Raw genomic sequence first — 16,601 nt, forward strand, 5'->3', positions numbered from 1 at the left:
TTTGTTGCAAAAAATTTTTTTATTTGTTTTTCCCGTGATGATATTTGGATGCATACACTTTCTTCAGTTCAAGTTAGTCAAGTTTATTTCTTCATTCAAGACAGATTAGCTAAAAGGAAGCATCACTGTTCGAACGTGTATATAGGTTAAACTATTTGGAGCTGGTTTAGATTGAGCACTGGGGTTCAGTTCGTTATAGTCGCGTTCTACAAAGGCAGTTTAATACTAAGTGTATGCGTCAGCTATCAGACACCATTATCAAACTGCACAATTCTAGCCCCATCTGTTCACATTTGATAGTGACACGGCTTATTTTATAGCACTGCATCGCATGGATGAACAGAGCTGGTAATGATATGGCCTGAAAGTAAGCATAATACAAGAATGTCAGACATCATGACTAAAGAACAAGAGCTATATGTATAAATTGTCAGCAAGTGAAAATACTGATCTGAAATAGGTCTTTACCCATTTTTAAAAGTAAAAGACCTGAAAAACCCATTTAGGTATTACAGCGTTTATGTGTATCACCCTACACAGTTTGCATGCAGGTGCTTAGCATAATCGGTCAATTTAACAAAGAAATGCATTTAGTATTGAGGCTTTAAAAAGTTTGCAACTTAAATGCGACAAAAAGCCCTTCAGTGATGTAGTTTGACACTCTTGTCATTAACACCAGCCGCTTTTCATTCTTTAGGCTTGTTGACCAGAGTTTCTCCAAGAGCCTCTAGCACTTCTCTCTTGTAGTCTTCAAAGTCTCCATCAATCTGGTTGATCGACTGGTCCTCAACCACCCACAGCTGGCACTGTGTCTCCGTGATGAGCCTGGCATCGTGGCTCACAATTATCACAGCTAATAAGACATTCATATTAAAATGTTAATAATTAAGATTTTACCCCCTGGTTCACACAATAAACCACTGCATATAGTTTGAAAATCCTATAGAACATTTGCATGGATTTACCACCATTTATGCACACCAGATAATTTACCACAACAAATAAAATAAATGGTATTTATGATCAATCATTTTACGAGGAAAAACAAAAACGTACCTCCTTTGTATTCATTGATGGCTTCTGACAGTGCATCAATCGACTCAATGTCCAAGTTATTAGTGGGCTCATCCTGTACATTTGTAAGGAAAGAAAATGTTAAAGTACTAACTTTTTATTAAATTGAGACATTTAAAACCTTTACTCCTTACCAAGATGAGGACATCAGGTTGCCGACAAGCAAGTTCAGCAAACACCACCCTTGCTTTTTGACCACCTGAGGAAAAAATAAATAAAAAAAGGACAATTCAGAAAGAATATCAACAAAAGACGTGACTTTGAAAACCACACGTGTATGCATTCCCATAGTGCTTACCAGACAGTTTGGAAATCTGGATGGTGTGCGCGTGGCTCTCTAAGCCAAAGCGACCCAGGCACTTCCTGGCGTCCTGGTATTGGAGGTTGAAGTTCCTCTGGAGGTACTCTGTGGGAGATTCCTCCATGTTCAGCTGATCAGCATACTGCTGGTTGAAGAAACCTACTTTCTACCGGCAGAAGAACAAACCAATTAGTCAAGGTCGGGTAAAGGTAAAATAAAAACAATGATTTTAAACATCTGTCCTACCAAACGATGGTTCTTCCTCATCTCTCCTTTTGTCTAAAAACAAAAAGCCTTATAATTAGCACCATGAAGGAAACATCATCAAATAAGAAAAATTTGTACACTTTTTTTTATTCATATAAAAGCATTTTTTAACAAATATGAATACTTAAGATAACCGGTACTTACAGGATTTAATTTTCCAGTCAAAAGCAGGAGCAGTGTACTTTTTCCAACTCCATTGGGCCCAACAATACATACTGAAACAGAGAAAATGAACAACATTTTCTTGTGTGTATTTTTTTTTTACTGTAATTAAACTACTAGTCATTATTTCTACAGACTTACTTCTGGACTCCATGTCTATACCAAAGTCCACATTTTTGAACAGAGGCTTCTGGCTTTCATAACCAAAGTCAACACCTGGGATTGAAAGAGAAAACAAACCAAACTGGTAATCAACCACCCACTAACTCAGATAATAATAAGAAGCTTAAGTCATAGAAGACTGACTGTGCAGGCCGAGAATCGGCGGTGAGAGCGGAGGAGGGTCAGGGAAGGTGAATTTGACCGTATATTCCCTCGGCCTCTTGAGGAGCTCAGTGGCCTCATGGCTCTCCTCCTCCTGGCGGTTCTTCTTCCCCTTCTGCTGTTTCCTTGTCAGGGCCTCTTTTGTCTGTTTCTCCTGAAAACGGATAACAGAGAATGAGTGGAAGGGTTTGAGAAGACTAAGATTGTGAAGACATCTAGAAAAAGTCAAGGACTTACAGCTTGTTTGGTGGACTTTCCTCCAGCCTTCAGGTCTTTGAGCTTTTTCTCTTGCTTTTCATACTGCTTTAGAAGCTCTTTCTGTTTCTGTATGTACATCTTCTTAAACGTCACTAGGAAACATAAAATACATTAAGATGATTAAATGTCTCTCAGAAGGTTTCACCTGTGTTGCTGTTCAGAAACGAAACTCACGGTAGTTGCCCCTGTAGTAGTAGAGTTTCTGGTTGTCCAGGTGAATGATATCTGTACAGACGTCATCTAAGAAACTCTGGTCGTGGGACACAATTAGAAGGGTTTTCTTCCAGCTCTGCAAGTAGCTGAGAGAAAATAAGAAATGGTGATTCATCGGAAGAATATAGCACAAGGTGCAACAGTATTTTCTAGTGAAGCATCAAGATTAAAAACACAGGAGCCTGACAATCTTTAGTGTTGCAATCAAACTTGATACAATCAAAACACACCACCAACTAAAACTTATCATATATAGGCTATTGATAATTTGCATGAAATGTAAATACATCAACTAAATGGATTTGTTTCCTTAATAGTATCGCTTAAAGGAAAAGTAATTACTTGTTAAGCCAGATGACAGCGTTAAGGTCCAAGTGGTTTGTGGGCTCATCCAACATCAGCAGAGTGGGCTCCATGAACAGAGCTCTGGAAGAAAGATAACTTTTCTCATTTCTCATCTCAGCGTCAGAATTAATTTTATTTTACATTGACAAAATTACTGTATGGACCTTGTATAAGTTTTTTTTTGGTCTTATATTTGGGGTCTAAACTTTGACATGTCAATAATACATCCAAAACAATAGGTGGTGCCAAACGCACGTAAAAATATTGTTTCATGAAACACGTAATGTAATGTCTGTCGTAAAGATCACATGTGAAAACAAAAGAAAAAGAAAAGCTTAAGTCGTAACGGTCATGTTAGTCTGTGATTTTAAAACATAAAACAGTACACAGATTTGAAGACTACAAAAAAACTAAAAAAAAAAAAAAAAAAGATCTTGGTAGGCTAAGTTACTACAAGATGGATATGCTATATTATTAAATTAGTATATCAGAAAATATATTTTCGAAACATTTTACCAGTATTTACCATACCAAAAAAAAAAAACAAATATATGCAAAATATGCAAAAAAATTCTCTAAGTAAAACCAAGATTTGGTTTTCAAAAATCCTTTTTTCCAAAAGATGCATCTAGAAAAAAGAGGGTTGTCTTATATTCAGGTCAGTATGGTAATTAACAGACTTTTTCCTCATCGTGCCCACCTAGCCAGGGACACTCTCATCCTCCAACCACCAGAGAACTTCTTAGTAGGTCTGTTCTGCATCTCTGGAGTGAAAGACAGACCAGCCAAGATCCTACGAGCTTTAGCCTCTGCCGCCGCTGCTCCAATGGCCCTCAGCTCCTCGTAAACCTGCGATTGACACACACAGAGCTATCCATCTCTACTCCATGGATCATCGTGTCTAGAAGACCTCAGTGAGCTGCTCTCAGCTGACCTTGTCGAGTCTCTCAGACACACTGTCGTCTCCTTTCTCCAGCCGACTCTGTAGCTGCCGTTCCTCCTCCAGGAGTTTCAGTCTGCGCGTGTCTGCCTTCAGCACCGCCTGAACTGCAGGAGTGTCGTCCGCCACCACCTCTGACGAACAACGAAAAGAAAGTAGTCAGGGACCCGTACAGCGGGATTCACCTCATTACATCTTGCTCAAAGCAGTGGGGTTGCCCTCAACTAAAGATTTCTTACTCAAGCACACGCATGAAGCTTGACAGAGCATAATAACAGAAGTTTCTCGCTAGAATTGACTGAGATGGCAGAAAACACATTCTGCTTGCTTTCATTAATTTTACAAAAGTGTAATGTTTTGCTGTTGAATCAAATAAATGTAGACCCTTTACAGATCCAAAAGATTTATTACTCTTATAAGGAAAAATATAAGTGTGACTTCACCAGTGTGGTTCCCAATTTATTTTTTCATTGCGACTAAGAGACTAATAAAATTTCAGTCCGAGCCTCTTCTATTCGACTAATGGTTAGTCAACTGTTACAAAAAACTAAATTGGAAACAGCTACTAATGACAACTAAAACCATAAAAACATTGTCACTGAAACAGAAACATTAACTGAAATGAATATCAAAAAGTTAACTTATTTTATCTTGTTTAAGTTACCTTGATGTAATAAAGTAATGAAAATTAATAAATCCTAACGTCAACAAACATAACAAAAAGTATTAAAATTTAAAATGAAAATAAATAAATAAATGATATAATTATATAAAAAACCTAGAATAGTGTACTATACTAAAATATGACTAGTTTGTACTGTACCTTGCTCACAAAGCAGCACATCAATATTGGGAGGAATGCTTAGAGCTCTGTTGGCAATGTGCTTTAGAAGAGTGGTTTTCCCTTTCCTGATCCAAACAGTAAACAGGAGTATAGAAACAGGTTTTACTAATCGTAACATTGCAGAACTGAACAAAATTGTTTTGTGCGATGTAGTAATGCGTCACATTGAAGCCGTGAACCCACCCATTTGGTCCAACCAGACCGTATCGTCTCCCAGCAACAATCAGGAGGTCTGCATTGACAAACAGCTCTTTACCATGAGCCGAAATGCTGAATCTTTCCAACTACAAACACATGACAGAAATCAGTACATAGCACCAAGCGGTTTTCAAGTGTCTCCACCATCTCCCAGTCGTCTAACCTTGATGTCGGAAGCGTTTTCCAGCATGGCCTGTCGAGAGGACAGCTCCGCCTGAGAGACGGAGAAGTCTCCCTCTATAGCGTTCTGAGCTCGGACGCTAGCCACCTGCCGCTCATACTCGTCCTGCACAACACAACAGGAAGTGTCCCCAATCAGTGTTGTCCACTAAAACTATTATTTGGTTAGAAAAAGTAACAGTAGTTATTTTCTTCCTATTGTGTTCCAAGAAAGAATTATCATACGCTACCCTTTTCTTTTGCTTCTTCTTCTCTTTTTTAGTCAAGTTAGCGAATCGGTCTTCCTCTTGTTTCTCTTTGGCCTGCTCAGCTGCGATGGAATCCTCAGCACTCTGCGGGACAGGAAGCAGGAGTTCATGAAAACAAACACAAAGAAAATGGGACGAATGAACACTTGAATATTCTGAATATTTGGTATACAAACAGAGAAGATCGTCGTACCTTCATTGTGTCATTTTCGTCACTCTTTTCCTCCTCCTCTTCATCATCCTCATCACTAGCAGGAGGGCGATCAGGCTTCCCTTTCTAAACGCCACAAAAAAAGACACCATGACAAACATATTTAACTTGGACATTTTACTGCAATACTTTTTATTTTAATTTCTCTATGTGGAACAAAAAAAAAAAAAAAGATTCTCAAGAAAATATTTTAAGCATATGAAGTTTTGTTTTTAAGAAATGCATATTTTTATGAATAAAAAGTGACAGTAAAGACTTTTATAATGTTACAAAAAGTTTCTACTAAGACAAAAATAAAAAAATTATAATAATTTGGATTGAAACGGACGTGCCTTGATGCCACTTTTTAGAGCTTTTGGAAGCAGCTAATATAAAACGTTTTTGTAAATCAAATCAATATTTAAGAGTGATTCCTGAAGGATCATGCGACCCTGAAGACTAGAGTAATGGTGCTGAAAATACTTTGCATCAGAGAAATAAATAACTCTAAAATATATTCAAATAGAAATAATTTGCAACTGTAATATTACTCAATACTTTCATCTTTAGTGAGGTTCCTGATCACAAAGAAGTATGTACATTTTAATGCATAAATACATACATAAAAAAAATCTTAATCTGACCTTAGGCTGTTCCTTCTTGCCTTTCTTCTGAGACATCTCTTGTTCCTTCTCTTCAACTTCGTCCTCCTCCTGTCAACATTAAGATGCCCTTTAGGTTGCGCACACCTGCATCTTTCTTACTGGCTTTTCAAAGCAAATCGTGTCCATCAGAACATAAGTCACCCACCTTAGACGGTTTAGCGGTGGCTTTCTTGCTCTTTTTCCCTCCTTTCTTTTCATTCTCATCTTTCTTCTCCATCTCTTCATCTTTTTCATCCTCTGAGGCCTCCTGCGTTTGAGAGAAGACAGTAAACCAAAGCTCCTCCAGGAAAGAGCAGAGCACCACTCACCAATCAGACACAGTGTTAGTAAGACAGGCTGGAATGTACAGAAAAGAGTTAGTTTCCACGATGAGCCAAGCACTTCCGTCACGTAGCAATAAAGATAAAAACTGCAAGCTGGGAAAGAGACAGAAGATGTGAATTTGGAAACAAGGAAATGGTGCATGAAAGTGTAAAGAAACGATCCCATGTACCCACCTTTATTATCTTAGGTTTAGCCTTATCTTTTTTCTTGCCCTTGGTTACCTTCTCAACTTCCTGAATCACATACATACACGTACAGAAACAGGCACAGGCGCTTATGAATGAAGAAATATTCAAACGTTCCTCCCTTCTGTATAACAAACAAAGTGTTTGCTGCATGCAGTCTTGATTACTGGAATGATTTGAAATGATGTCACGAATCAGCCTTGCACCGTACAAGCCCTCCATTAAGACGGATGAGAGATGAATGCCGATATTACATGATTCCACTACACTTCTAATGACTGAAACAATGAGTGCACTGATCTATAAAAGAAATGGGATGCACATGGAATGAATTCCACTGGGAATGAGGAATAAACACAATATTAGAGAGCAGGAGTCATGTGGTTTGTGACATATGTGTTGTGGTGAGGCGCGTGAAGTCTGATGCTGCTGTAAAGACAATATATCATGAACAGTGACAGTACAGACGGCCAATAAAACGACTGGAACAATATGTATCAAGGAAGTCTTCCATGCAATTTCTCTTTACAAGAAAATAGCGGTATAGCAGCACATTAATCTTTTATATTGTTAATTCCTATTTTTAAAAAGTGAGGGAAAAAAAACTACTTATATTGCACATAAAACTACTTTAAAGAGCATTTTGCAGTTTGATTAGTTTCTATTTGCTACAGTTTATGGCTTAATATAGGGTAACGCTATTAAAATTGTACAAAAATAAGTTATATAAACATAAGGCACATAAATATTAAGCTGAAATACAAGCAAATTAATGAATACGAAACTAATAGTTGTGATCCACTAAACTAATTGAACATATATAATTAGTTAAAGCATTATATGAATAAAACTGACTAATTTCCCATAAAACTAAACATACGTTTATGTCTATTTGATGTACGTGTATATAAGTCTACACATATTCAGACAGAATGACTGACTCTGAAACGGGAAGCACACACCTTCGAGCTCTTCTTGCTTTGGGGTTTCTCATCAACCTCGTCTTCATCACCTGCGTCCTCTTCATCGTCATCACTTCGCCCCTGACTCAGCGCAGCAAATATGTTGCCGCCCTAACAGAAAGAGAAGGACAGAAAAAAAAAAAAAAAGTAAAAACTCAAGGCTCTGTGGATGGGATCACTTACTTAGTTCCATACACAGGAGACTGCATCCCAGTGAAGAGAAGCACCACATACTATATCAAAGCAACTCACTTTGTTTTTCTTTCCTCCTTTGACCGGAGCAACCACTGCAAAATAAAAACAAACCACGTTGAATGTGCGGTGTGACGTGTGGCATACCGGCGCGAACCAACCAGTTTGTGACATTACCCTCTTCCTCTTCATCTTCATCACTGGGCTGGACTGAGAGTTTCTTGAGGCGCTCCATGACCTCTGCATCATCCTCCTCATCCTCATCGTCTCCTGGTTTCCCTTTCCGTCTGTCTTTCTTTTTCTTCTGAGGCTAAATTAAAAAGCAATCCAAAACACGACATATTTGACTGTAAATAAACATACTTCAAATTTAATTAAATATACGATAACACATTATTTTAAGGTGCCCTTAAAACGTTACATGTACTTACACGTAACTAACCCCAAGCCAAACCTAATCATGTAGTAAGTAAATGTAGTCATTTAATACTCGCTACTGAAATGTATAACTACACTGTAACAAGGACATCTTAAAATAAAGTGCAACCAAATATATTTATATAACATTTATAAACATTGGAGATAAATAAAATGATGCACCTGTTTTCCTTGTGCCTCTTTGACTGGTGGCGGCTCTACTTTTTCTTGTTTAGTGTCTGATGCCAGCTCCTCAAAAAACTAATCATAAAAACAGATATATAAAAATACAGCAATACACAAACAATTCAGAAGAGGTATCGGTTTTAAAAAAGTATTTATTATTATATTTGCAATTGCCTTCGGTTCTGTTAGAGCCGGTACAATCATTAAACAAATATTAATTAAATATTTATATTATATTTACTTTATAAATTTTTTTAATTTATATTTTCTCTTGATTTAAAAGGATAATGATGTTTATAATAAAAAGTATTAAAGAATGAACGGACAAAAACTTACACTCTTCTTCCCCCTCTTATCCTTCTTTCCTTTCTTGATATGTTTGTCTAAACAAAAGAAACACCTTCATGTTAAGCACTTTTGCACACATAAATGCACTCAAAACACACAGGCTCAAATGAATATGCGCTCTTTGACAGAAGACTGTCAATACCTCAGAACAAATGGTTTGTGTGTAGAATTGAAAACAACAGCTTTCTCAAAACACCTAGTGAGGGGACTACCTATACAGCATTTTTAGTCAGCACAGGCACGCTCCCAAAAAATGCTGTCTAGGTAGGCAGCTAGCTCAACCGCTATATCAGCGTTTAAACTCGCGCGGCTGAAACACACATCAGAAAGTGAATATGGTCTTAAGTCATATCAGGGTGACAAAATGATGCAACGACAGTGAAACATCAAACTCCGCAGCACCATAAACTTGCGTCTGTCGCAAGCGTAATGGGCGAAGCCAATATAACGGCAATAATTCACAACAAAATCTAACTGCAACGGAGTTGTTGTCATGTACACTTTTCCCAAAGACCATATTAACGTCGTTAGTATTAACAGCCCGCGGTGTAACAGAAACGCATGATCTTACCTGTCTGTGGTTCATCGTCACCCTCCCACTCTGCGACTTCTTTTGATTTCTTTGGCATCTTTCTGCTAGACCCTTTCGGTCACGAGGAATAAAAATGCGGTGCGTTAAACGAGACCCGGGGATGTTTCGCAGCTGACAATACACACGAGCACACTGTAGCTCAGCGAGCTCGCATCACATGCGGCCTATCCGCTCGCTGCTTCACACACTCAAACGCCGGGAGCTCGGTTCGCGACAGCGCCACGACCCCCCTCAGGCCGCCAGGGGTACTGCACTGGCGCTGAACGAAACAAACGCTTCAAAGAAAAAGCCGTAGAACCTACAGAAAAAAGACAATATAATAATATAATATAATATAATATAATATAATATAATATAATATAATATAATATAATATAATATAATATAATATAATATAATATAAACCTACTTTCAAAGATACAGTTTTTAGCACTTTGCAAAAAATGCTGTAAAATGAGTGTGTTGTCAAAAATAAATACATTTTCTTTATCAAGTAACTAATAACGATATAAAAAACAGCATCCTTTAAAAAAATAACAATAAAATAAAAATAAATAAAAATTAATTAATTAATTAACACGGTTTTTGCACACGCAGATAGTTTTTTTTTTTCAGCCTATTGGAGATGTTGCCACAGTTCTTGTGGATTTATTCTGTCAGAATTTGTTTAGTTTCTTCATGCGGTTCCAGACAGACTGGATGGTATATATATAAATTTGAAAGTTGTTATTGATAACTGTACGTATGTACTGTACGGTAGAATTGACAATAAAGCAGACTTGACTTGATAATACAATATAATGTAACATTATGTAATATAGATAATACTTTATTTTAGCATCCTTGTAATTATATTATATTATATTATATTATATTATATTATATTATATTATATTATATTATATTATATTATATTATATTATATTATATTATATACTCATGAAAAGTTTGCGTAGTTTTAGAGACTTTTATTTTGAAAAGAGAAAGCCGCCATAGCGAGGGCGGGGCCGAGCGTCTTCCAGTAGGCCTCGTTCGCCGCCGGGTGCCGCTGTAACGGCAGGTCCCGCTTCTAGAAGGGACGGACGCATGCGCAGTCGCGCGGACTGGTCCTGGGCAAGGACATAAGGAGAGTGACATTTGTGTAACGTTGACAAAAGATTCGTATTCTTTCTAAATCGGACAGAAACGGTCGTGAGTCAGATCTGGAGTCACTCCCGCGTCTCTGCACAGTGAGCTGACGCTCCGCAGCGCCGCGTCGGATTCAGTCAGGACAGGTATGCATTTCATGTTTACAAGCAGGACAGCTAATAAATGACTGGCATGTACAGATATGAAGACTCAACAGACTATTAACTCAACTGTCCAAACTAAACGCACGGTACCCCTATTCATCTGGATCGCTTCAAGCAGAAGCCCTGATTATTTTGCAATCGTTCACTATGTTTCGGGATGAATTGGTAGTATTTTTTTGAGCTTGTCAGCTCCGAGTGAAAGTGTTGATTTGTAAAGTATGACCAAAGCGTGATGTGCATGTGTCCGGCTGTAAATACTGTAAAGAGTCGTCTAATCTGAAACGCGGCGTTTAATTCAAAGGGACGACAAGGCAACGTATTACACACCTCCACCCTTTTATTTTTTTATTATGTATTTCTGAATTAAGGACTTGTGAGCATTTTTGTGCATAAAGACGTGGAGCACGGCCACCAAAGGCGCATAATTATATTTTCTGAACCGCTATTATATTGATAACTCACTAGGCTTTAAGACACCGTCGTTGTGTTCAGCTTTTGCCTCTTTTCTGCCTCACACTTGCTGCTGCCACTCACACACTCTTTAGTGAGCTAGCTGTTCAGACAGCATTTTTGGTCATCTATGAGGGTCAAAATGCTCCCTGGGTTTGAACCCTTTCCTTCTTAAACGTCTGCCTGCAATTTATGTCACGTGCTCCTGCTGTACTAGAATACATTAATATTTATTTAATGTAATTTAGCTTATGAATCGTCTTTTTTTGTATCATAATTTTGTTTGCATTCAATTTGGCTGCAGTAAGAGTTTTGCGCTAGTTATAAATGAGCTTTGACTGTAAGCTGTCTTTTTTTTTGACAATAAAGACTTTTATAATATTTAAAAAAATGTATCCACTTCTATTTTTAACAAATAATCTATAATACTATATATGTATATATTATATATATGTAAATAATATATATATATATATATATATATATATATATAATGTATGTATATGTGTGTGTGTGTATATGTGTCTGGTTAATGTGATTTGTAATGTTTTTTTTGTTTTGGTTCAGGGTAGTTTTGAGGGACAGCCGTTTCTCTGTGTATGAGTGAGTGATCCGAGGCAGCGGTGGATGGGAGACTTCACGTTCACGTTCCTCTGAGTAGCTTGAGGATGTCGTCCCACTGAGACTCCCTCGAGGTCACCTCAGCACCCTGACCTGAATGGCTGTGTGCAGAGGGGGCGTCTCTCTTTGGGTGGGGTGTGTGAGGAACCATGGCGGCAGGCAACCCATGACGAAACGCTGCTGGAATTTATGTCAGGTACACATTGTAAAACGCATAAGTTTACCCAAAAATTAAAATGAGCTACCCCATGATTTCCTCTCCCTTAAGCCATCCTTGGAGTATATGACTTTCTTCTTTCAGACAAACACTATTGGAGTTATTTTAAAAAATGTTTTGGCTCATTTAATGGTGAATGGGGGTTAAAGTCCAAATCCATCCAACATACGAAGTGATGCATTTATAAAAATATCTATATTTAAAACTTTTTAAACCCCAATCTCTACCTCCGCTAACTGTCCAATGCATGTTCACCACCATTCATTTTTTTTTAAATAAAAATTTCTTATACTGCTATTTGTCTTCTGAATACACCAAGGATTCCTTAAAGGTGAGTAAATCATAGGGGTACTTTTAATTTTTAAGCAACCTATCCCTTTAAGATCGGTACGCCCAAACATCTGTGTAAAGAAAAATGTTCAGTTAATCAAAACAATCAAAGGTAGAATGATTTGGTCTCTAATCAGATTCTCATTTGCAGAGCGCCGAATTTCACTTGAATGACAACTGTAGGACCCTGAGCAGTGGATCGGGGGCCTTGACTCCTCCTAACAGTCTGCGTTACCTGTCCATTAAGCAGCCATCCCTGTCCCATCCCTTCCACCACTCATGCCAGCCGAACCGAGCAGCCAGCCCAGAGGAGGAGGAATGGGAGGAGGCCATCGGTTTGCCTGTCCTGCTCAGTCCCGGAGAGAACGATGAGCAGCACACCGTGGTGGAAGTGCCCTTTCTCGGGCCGGCCAAACTCGGCGAGCTCCTTGCTTTGGTACCCAACAGACCCTTTGACTTGCTTTTTCCTTTAACCACCGTTGACGGGAGAAGAGAAGATGACATTAGCATTAGCAGAAAGACAGGTACTGAGGAAATCCAGCCGACGGAGAGGGGCTCTTTCAGGAGTCTGTTTGAGGCCGAGGGATGCCCTGCGCCTTTTATGTTGGGATCTCGCTTCTTTTGCTTTCACTGCCCCGAGACGGAGTCCGTTTCGGAGACCGCACCCGAAGCAGGAAAGGGACGGGACGAGCAGAGCTTTTATCCGGTCCTCAACGTCATACATTACAGCCATGCTGAGACTGAGAGGGTGGACAAGAGCTCCAGCCAGAGAGACATGAAGGATGAAGAGAAGCTGGCCCTGATGCATGAAAAGCTGAGGGTGGAGGTAAGATGGATGGACCAGTTTTTAGAAAAGTTATAGAAGTCCTACGGCTAATTGTTAAGGTTCTACATTGTGTTTCAGCTTCCCAGTTTCTTTGTGAAACATCATGACTACAGCATATACTCTGAAGACGTTGAGTTCATCAATGGTCTTCTGAATACCAAAACAAGGTAAAGGGTTTCTAGGTGCATTTATACTGTTTTTTTTAGGCCTGTAAGTAGATGCAAGTGAACCTCTGTGATGGTTGTTTTTCATACTCATTCGGTTACATATTGCCAATAAATGGGTGCGGTAAACTCAGGAGACGATAACAACTAGTCTTTACAGCTTAAAGAAGGTCAACAACACAATTTACACAGTTTGAGAGGTTTCTGCAAGCGGAAATATCACGTTTTGTCACCTCAAGTTGTCAACCTTTTTCTTTTAGCTTTTCTAAGACATGAAAAGTTTTTTAGGTAAAGTGAGTAATGTTTTTTTTAGTTCTCAAAGCTTCTTTCTTCTATAAAAAAGCATTTTTGCTAACATGGAAAAAAATGTTTACAAATGAAAAAAAAAAAAAAAAAAGTATTGCAAGTAAAATGTTTTAAATTTCAATCTAACGTTTTGAGCAAATAAGTCGTCGGTGGCTTTGTTTGCTAATTACACAGTGACAGACGTGACCCTCGTGATCCAAAAAGAGTCAGAACTGGCTGTATTTATCATGTTCTTAAAGTACGGCTATGTCTGAAACGGCACGGCTGACTGCTTAAGGCCTGTTCCTCCGTCTCTGAAGGGGTCGTGTAGCGTACCAGCTGACTCTGACGCTTTGGCGATTGATGTGTCTGTGTTACTATGCGGAGGCTCAGCTGGAAGTGCTGAAGCTGACCAAGCATCCAGAAGATGGCTCCATCAAAGCTCGCTGGAGAGTCAAAGGCCTGCCCTTCCACTCCGTTCTGGTCTTCTTCTACAAGAAAGACAAGAGCCACCTCTACAGGTGAGACGCGCTGCGATCGCTCAGCAAAACCTTGCTCCGTGTTAGTCTTTGTGTGGTCTTAATACTTTTTTTCTGTTCAGAACATACGACGCATTCTCCACCTTCTATATTGGCTCCGATGGACGAATACACCGGCATAAAGTTGAAAAGGTTGGGTTTGCTTGCAGCTAAATCTTTTTGGAATTCTTTTTTTCTATACTTTAAAAAAAAATTAAATATGAAAATAACATTTTTTTGTTGTTTTTATTTTTTAACGGCGAAAACATTTCTGAATCATACGGTTAAAAGTTTGTTGTCAGCATGATTATTTATTGTTTCTCTCAGAGTGCTTTCTCTCATTTTGAGCAGATAAAAGCTTAATTGTCCAGATTCAGTAAACCGATGAGGATTAAAAGACAAAAGAGAGGACAGTTTTGTTTTAAAACGCTGTGTGAAAAACCAGGAAAGAGATGCGAGTGAGGATTTGGAGATAATAGTAGCAGAACACATCTGCACAGCGTCTATTAGTTTGTCATGTTTGTTTTTATATATATATATATATATATATATATATATATATATATATATATAAATAATAAAAACAAAATCAGGAGGATCAGAACACAGCTAGAGGACTAAAATATATTTATAATCTTATAAGATAATCTTTTAAGACTAATGTCACATTAAGATAGCAAGTTTTATATTATATTCTTAAATATTAAATATACAGCTCATTCAAGCAGACAAATAAGGATTATTTGTAGTGCAGCCTTATTCAAATAATACAATTAACATTTTATGTTATTAAATTAGCGGAGCAAAATTCATTCAGTTATTCCTTTTAAGTTTCAAGAACTGTATTTTAATAAAAAAACAATAGTTATTGAGGATGAGAAAATAAATATTTCACTTAATTACTTACATCTTCTGTTTTTTAACACTATAATTTAGATATTAAATCATTTATTATTCATATATTAATTGACGTACATTTAAAGGGAAGGTTGATGGCTTTCGAGGCCCTCTGATTGAATAACATGTCATTTCTGGTTTAATCTTCGTGTTTTATCTATGTTGGCAGGTTATGGAGGCCAGTCCTCCCTTGCTGCCCAAAGTGACCTCCATGCTGGCCGGGGCTCTGGTGGCTCTGGGCATTCAGGAGCACCGTCCCGCTCTTAACCTGCTCCCGCTCCTGCTGTCCTCCCTCCGACAGACCCGAGCCTGAGCTGGACCAGAGCGTGGACACGTTTGGTCACACCATTAAAAAACAAAAGACTGAAAAAGATACGGCGCTGTATTGTGTGGGTCGAGTGAATGAGATATTGGTAACCAGTTTTGGGGGAGAAAATCCGCAGGAACAAGAACAAACGAGTTAAAGCTGTCGTCACTTGAAACCATCTTCCTCGCGCGCTCTGCAATTTCCGTTTTTCGAGCCTCGCCAAACTGGTTTGGATCGTAAACAGGTTTCAGAGACTAATACACAAGGCCATGACTTAACTAGGAGGATAACTAACACACAGGTTTTGATGAGCCGGTACGGTCCAGCTAAATGCTATCTGTAAGTACATTCAGGCAGCTGGCTTTTAAACACATGCCAGGTGAAAGGTGAAGATGGTTCATTCACAGTAATCAATCAGCAGATGAATTGGTCGTGATATTTAAGTCTTGGATCAGTTCACATTGTAATAATTAATTATTTTTTGTATTTATATATTAATTGGAGTTTTCATCAGTTGCATTGGTTTGAATGTTATAGAGGAAGGTACATGAAAACCAGGGGTTTCATTTCACGTTTTTTGGTGACCTTTAAGGGAAAGTGATGCCAGGGACTGCCTTTGAGCATAGAGAGTTTAGTTTCCTGTCTGGACTTGTTCTTGTTTGCCCTTCCTTTCCATGTTTGAATTGTTTTCGATGTGCAAGTCACATGGTAGAAGTTATCAGCCATTATGGCTCCCTGCATCAACACATTGCCAAATCTGCTTTGGTCTTGCCATGCCATCCATGTAAATGAAGCACTCTTATTTGAAAGACACGCGTGCTTTCAAATTCTTTCCCAGTGAAGTATACCTGCACGTGCAGAGCAAAGCGTGGGTTATTTTTCTCCAGGTTAATCGGTCAGTTTATCTCTGTAATGACTGTCAGTGCTTCTCCTCCCACAATGACAGTTCAGCTGCTCTAGCATCCTGCGGTAAAGACATAGACCAAACACTTTAGTGGATATCGTGTGTCACAGAGTAGTCAGAACACATCTCTCTCAAGTGCTCACGCTTTTAAAATGGACAATAAAAGCATGAAACGCCGTCACTCCACAATCTGTCCAATTCCAAGCTGAAAGGTCAACCTGTTAAAGCAGATCCATATAAAAAAAAAAAACATGGCTGAGTAATTGTTCTGGTGATTATTTCTGCGCTAATTACCCAAAAACCTGTGTTAAAATGTTAATGTGTGACAAATAAATGCATACTGACATTGATATTTGTAATTTCTGTTTTTATGTC

The 16,601-nt window shown here is 38.4% G+C and overlaps 2 protein-coding genes across 4 annotated transcripts; one reads left to right on the forward strand and one right to left on the reverse strand.

Annotated features, from left to right (window-relative positions):
* abcf1 (ATP-binding cassette, sub-family F (GCN20), member 1) lies at positions 1 to 9,605 on the reverse strand. Of its 2 annotated transcripts, XM_043218399.1 has the most exons (27): positions 9,395 to 9,605; positions 8,812 to 8,858; positions 8,473 to 8,550; positions 8,050 to 8,182; positions 7,933 to 7,967; positions 7,681 to 7,791; positions 6,707 to 6,766; positions 6,355 to 6,456; positions 6,189 to 6,257; positions 5,548 to 5,631; positions 5,337 to 5,438; positions 5,090 to 5,212; positions 4,912 to 5,012; positions 4,708 to 4,793; positions 3,879 to 4,018; positions 3,645 to 3,793; positions 2,942 to 3,025; positions 2,561 to 2,685; positions 2,366 to 2,478; positions 2,111 to 2,282; positions 1,946 to 2,020; positions 1,787 to 1,857; positions 1,622 to 1,654; positions 1,373 to 1,541; positions 1,209 to 1,273; positions 1,057 to 1,129; positions 1 to 853 (listed from the first exon to the last, which is right to left on the reverse strand). In XM_043218399.1, exons 1-27 carry the CDS (start codon positions 9,450 to 9,452, stop codon positions 687 to 689), a joined length of 2,625 nt encoding a protein of 874 aa, XP_043074334.1. In that variant the 5' UTR covers positions 9,453 to 9,605; the 3' UTR covers positions 1 to 686. The 2 variants fall into 2 exon arrangements, with proteins under 2 accessions (XP_043074334.1, XP_043074335.1); XM_043218400.1 differs by lacking the exon at positions 6,707 to 6,766.
* An 892-nt stretch (positions 9,606 to 10,497) lies between these two features.
* c19h6orf136 (chromosome 19 C6orf136 homolog) lies at positions 10,498 to 16,576 on the forward strand. Of its 2 annotated transcripts, none has more exons than XM_043217584.1 (7): positions 10,498 to 10,689; positions 11,725 to 11,974; positions 12,477 to 13,151; positions 13,230 to 13,318; positions 13,921 to 14,121; positions 14,202 to 14,271; positions 15,185 to 16,576. In XM_043217584.1, exons 2-7 carry the CDS (start codon positions 11,876 to 11,878, stop codon positions 15,326 to 15,328), a joined length of 1,278 nt encoding a protein of 425 aa, XP_043073519.1. In that variant the 5' UTR covers positions 10,498 to 10,689; positions 11,725 to 11,875; the 3' UTR covers positions 15,329 to 16,576. The 2 variants fall into 2 exon arrangements, with proteins under 2 accessions (XP_043073519.1, XP_043073520.1); XM_043217585.1 differs by having other exon boundaries at positions 11,730 to 11,974.
* Positions 16,577 to 16,601: the final 25 nt, after the last annotated feature.

This window comes from Puntigrus tetrazona, chromosome 19 (genome assembly GCF_018831695.1).
Source record: "Puntigrus tetrazona isolate hp1 chromosome 19, ASM1883169v1, whole genome shotgun sequence".
Classification (NCBI taxonomy): Eukaryota; Metazoa; Chordata; class Actinopteri; order Cypriniformes; family Cyprinidae; genus Puntigrus; species Puntigrus tetrazona.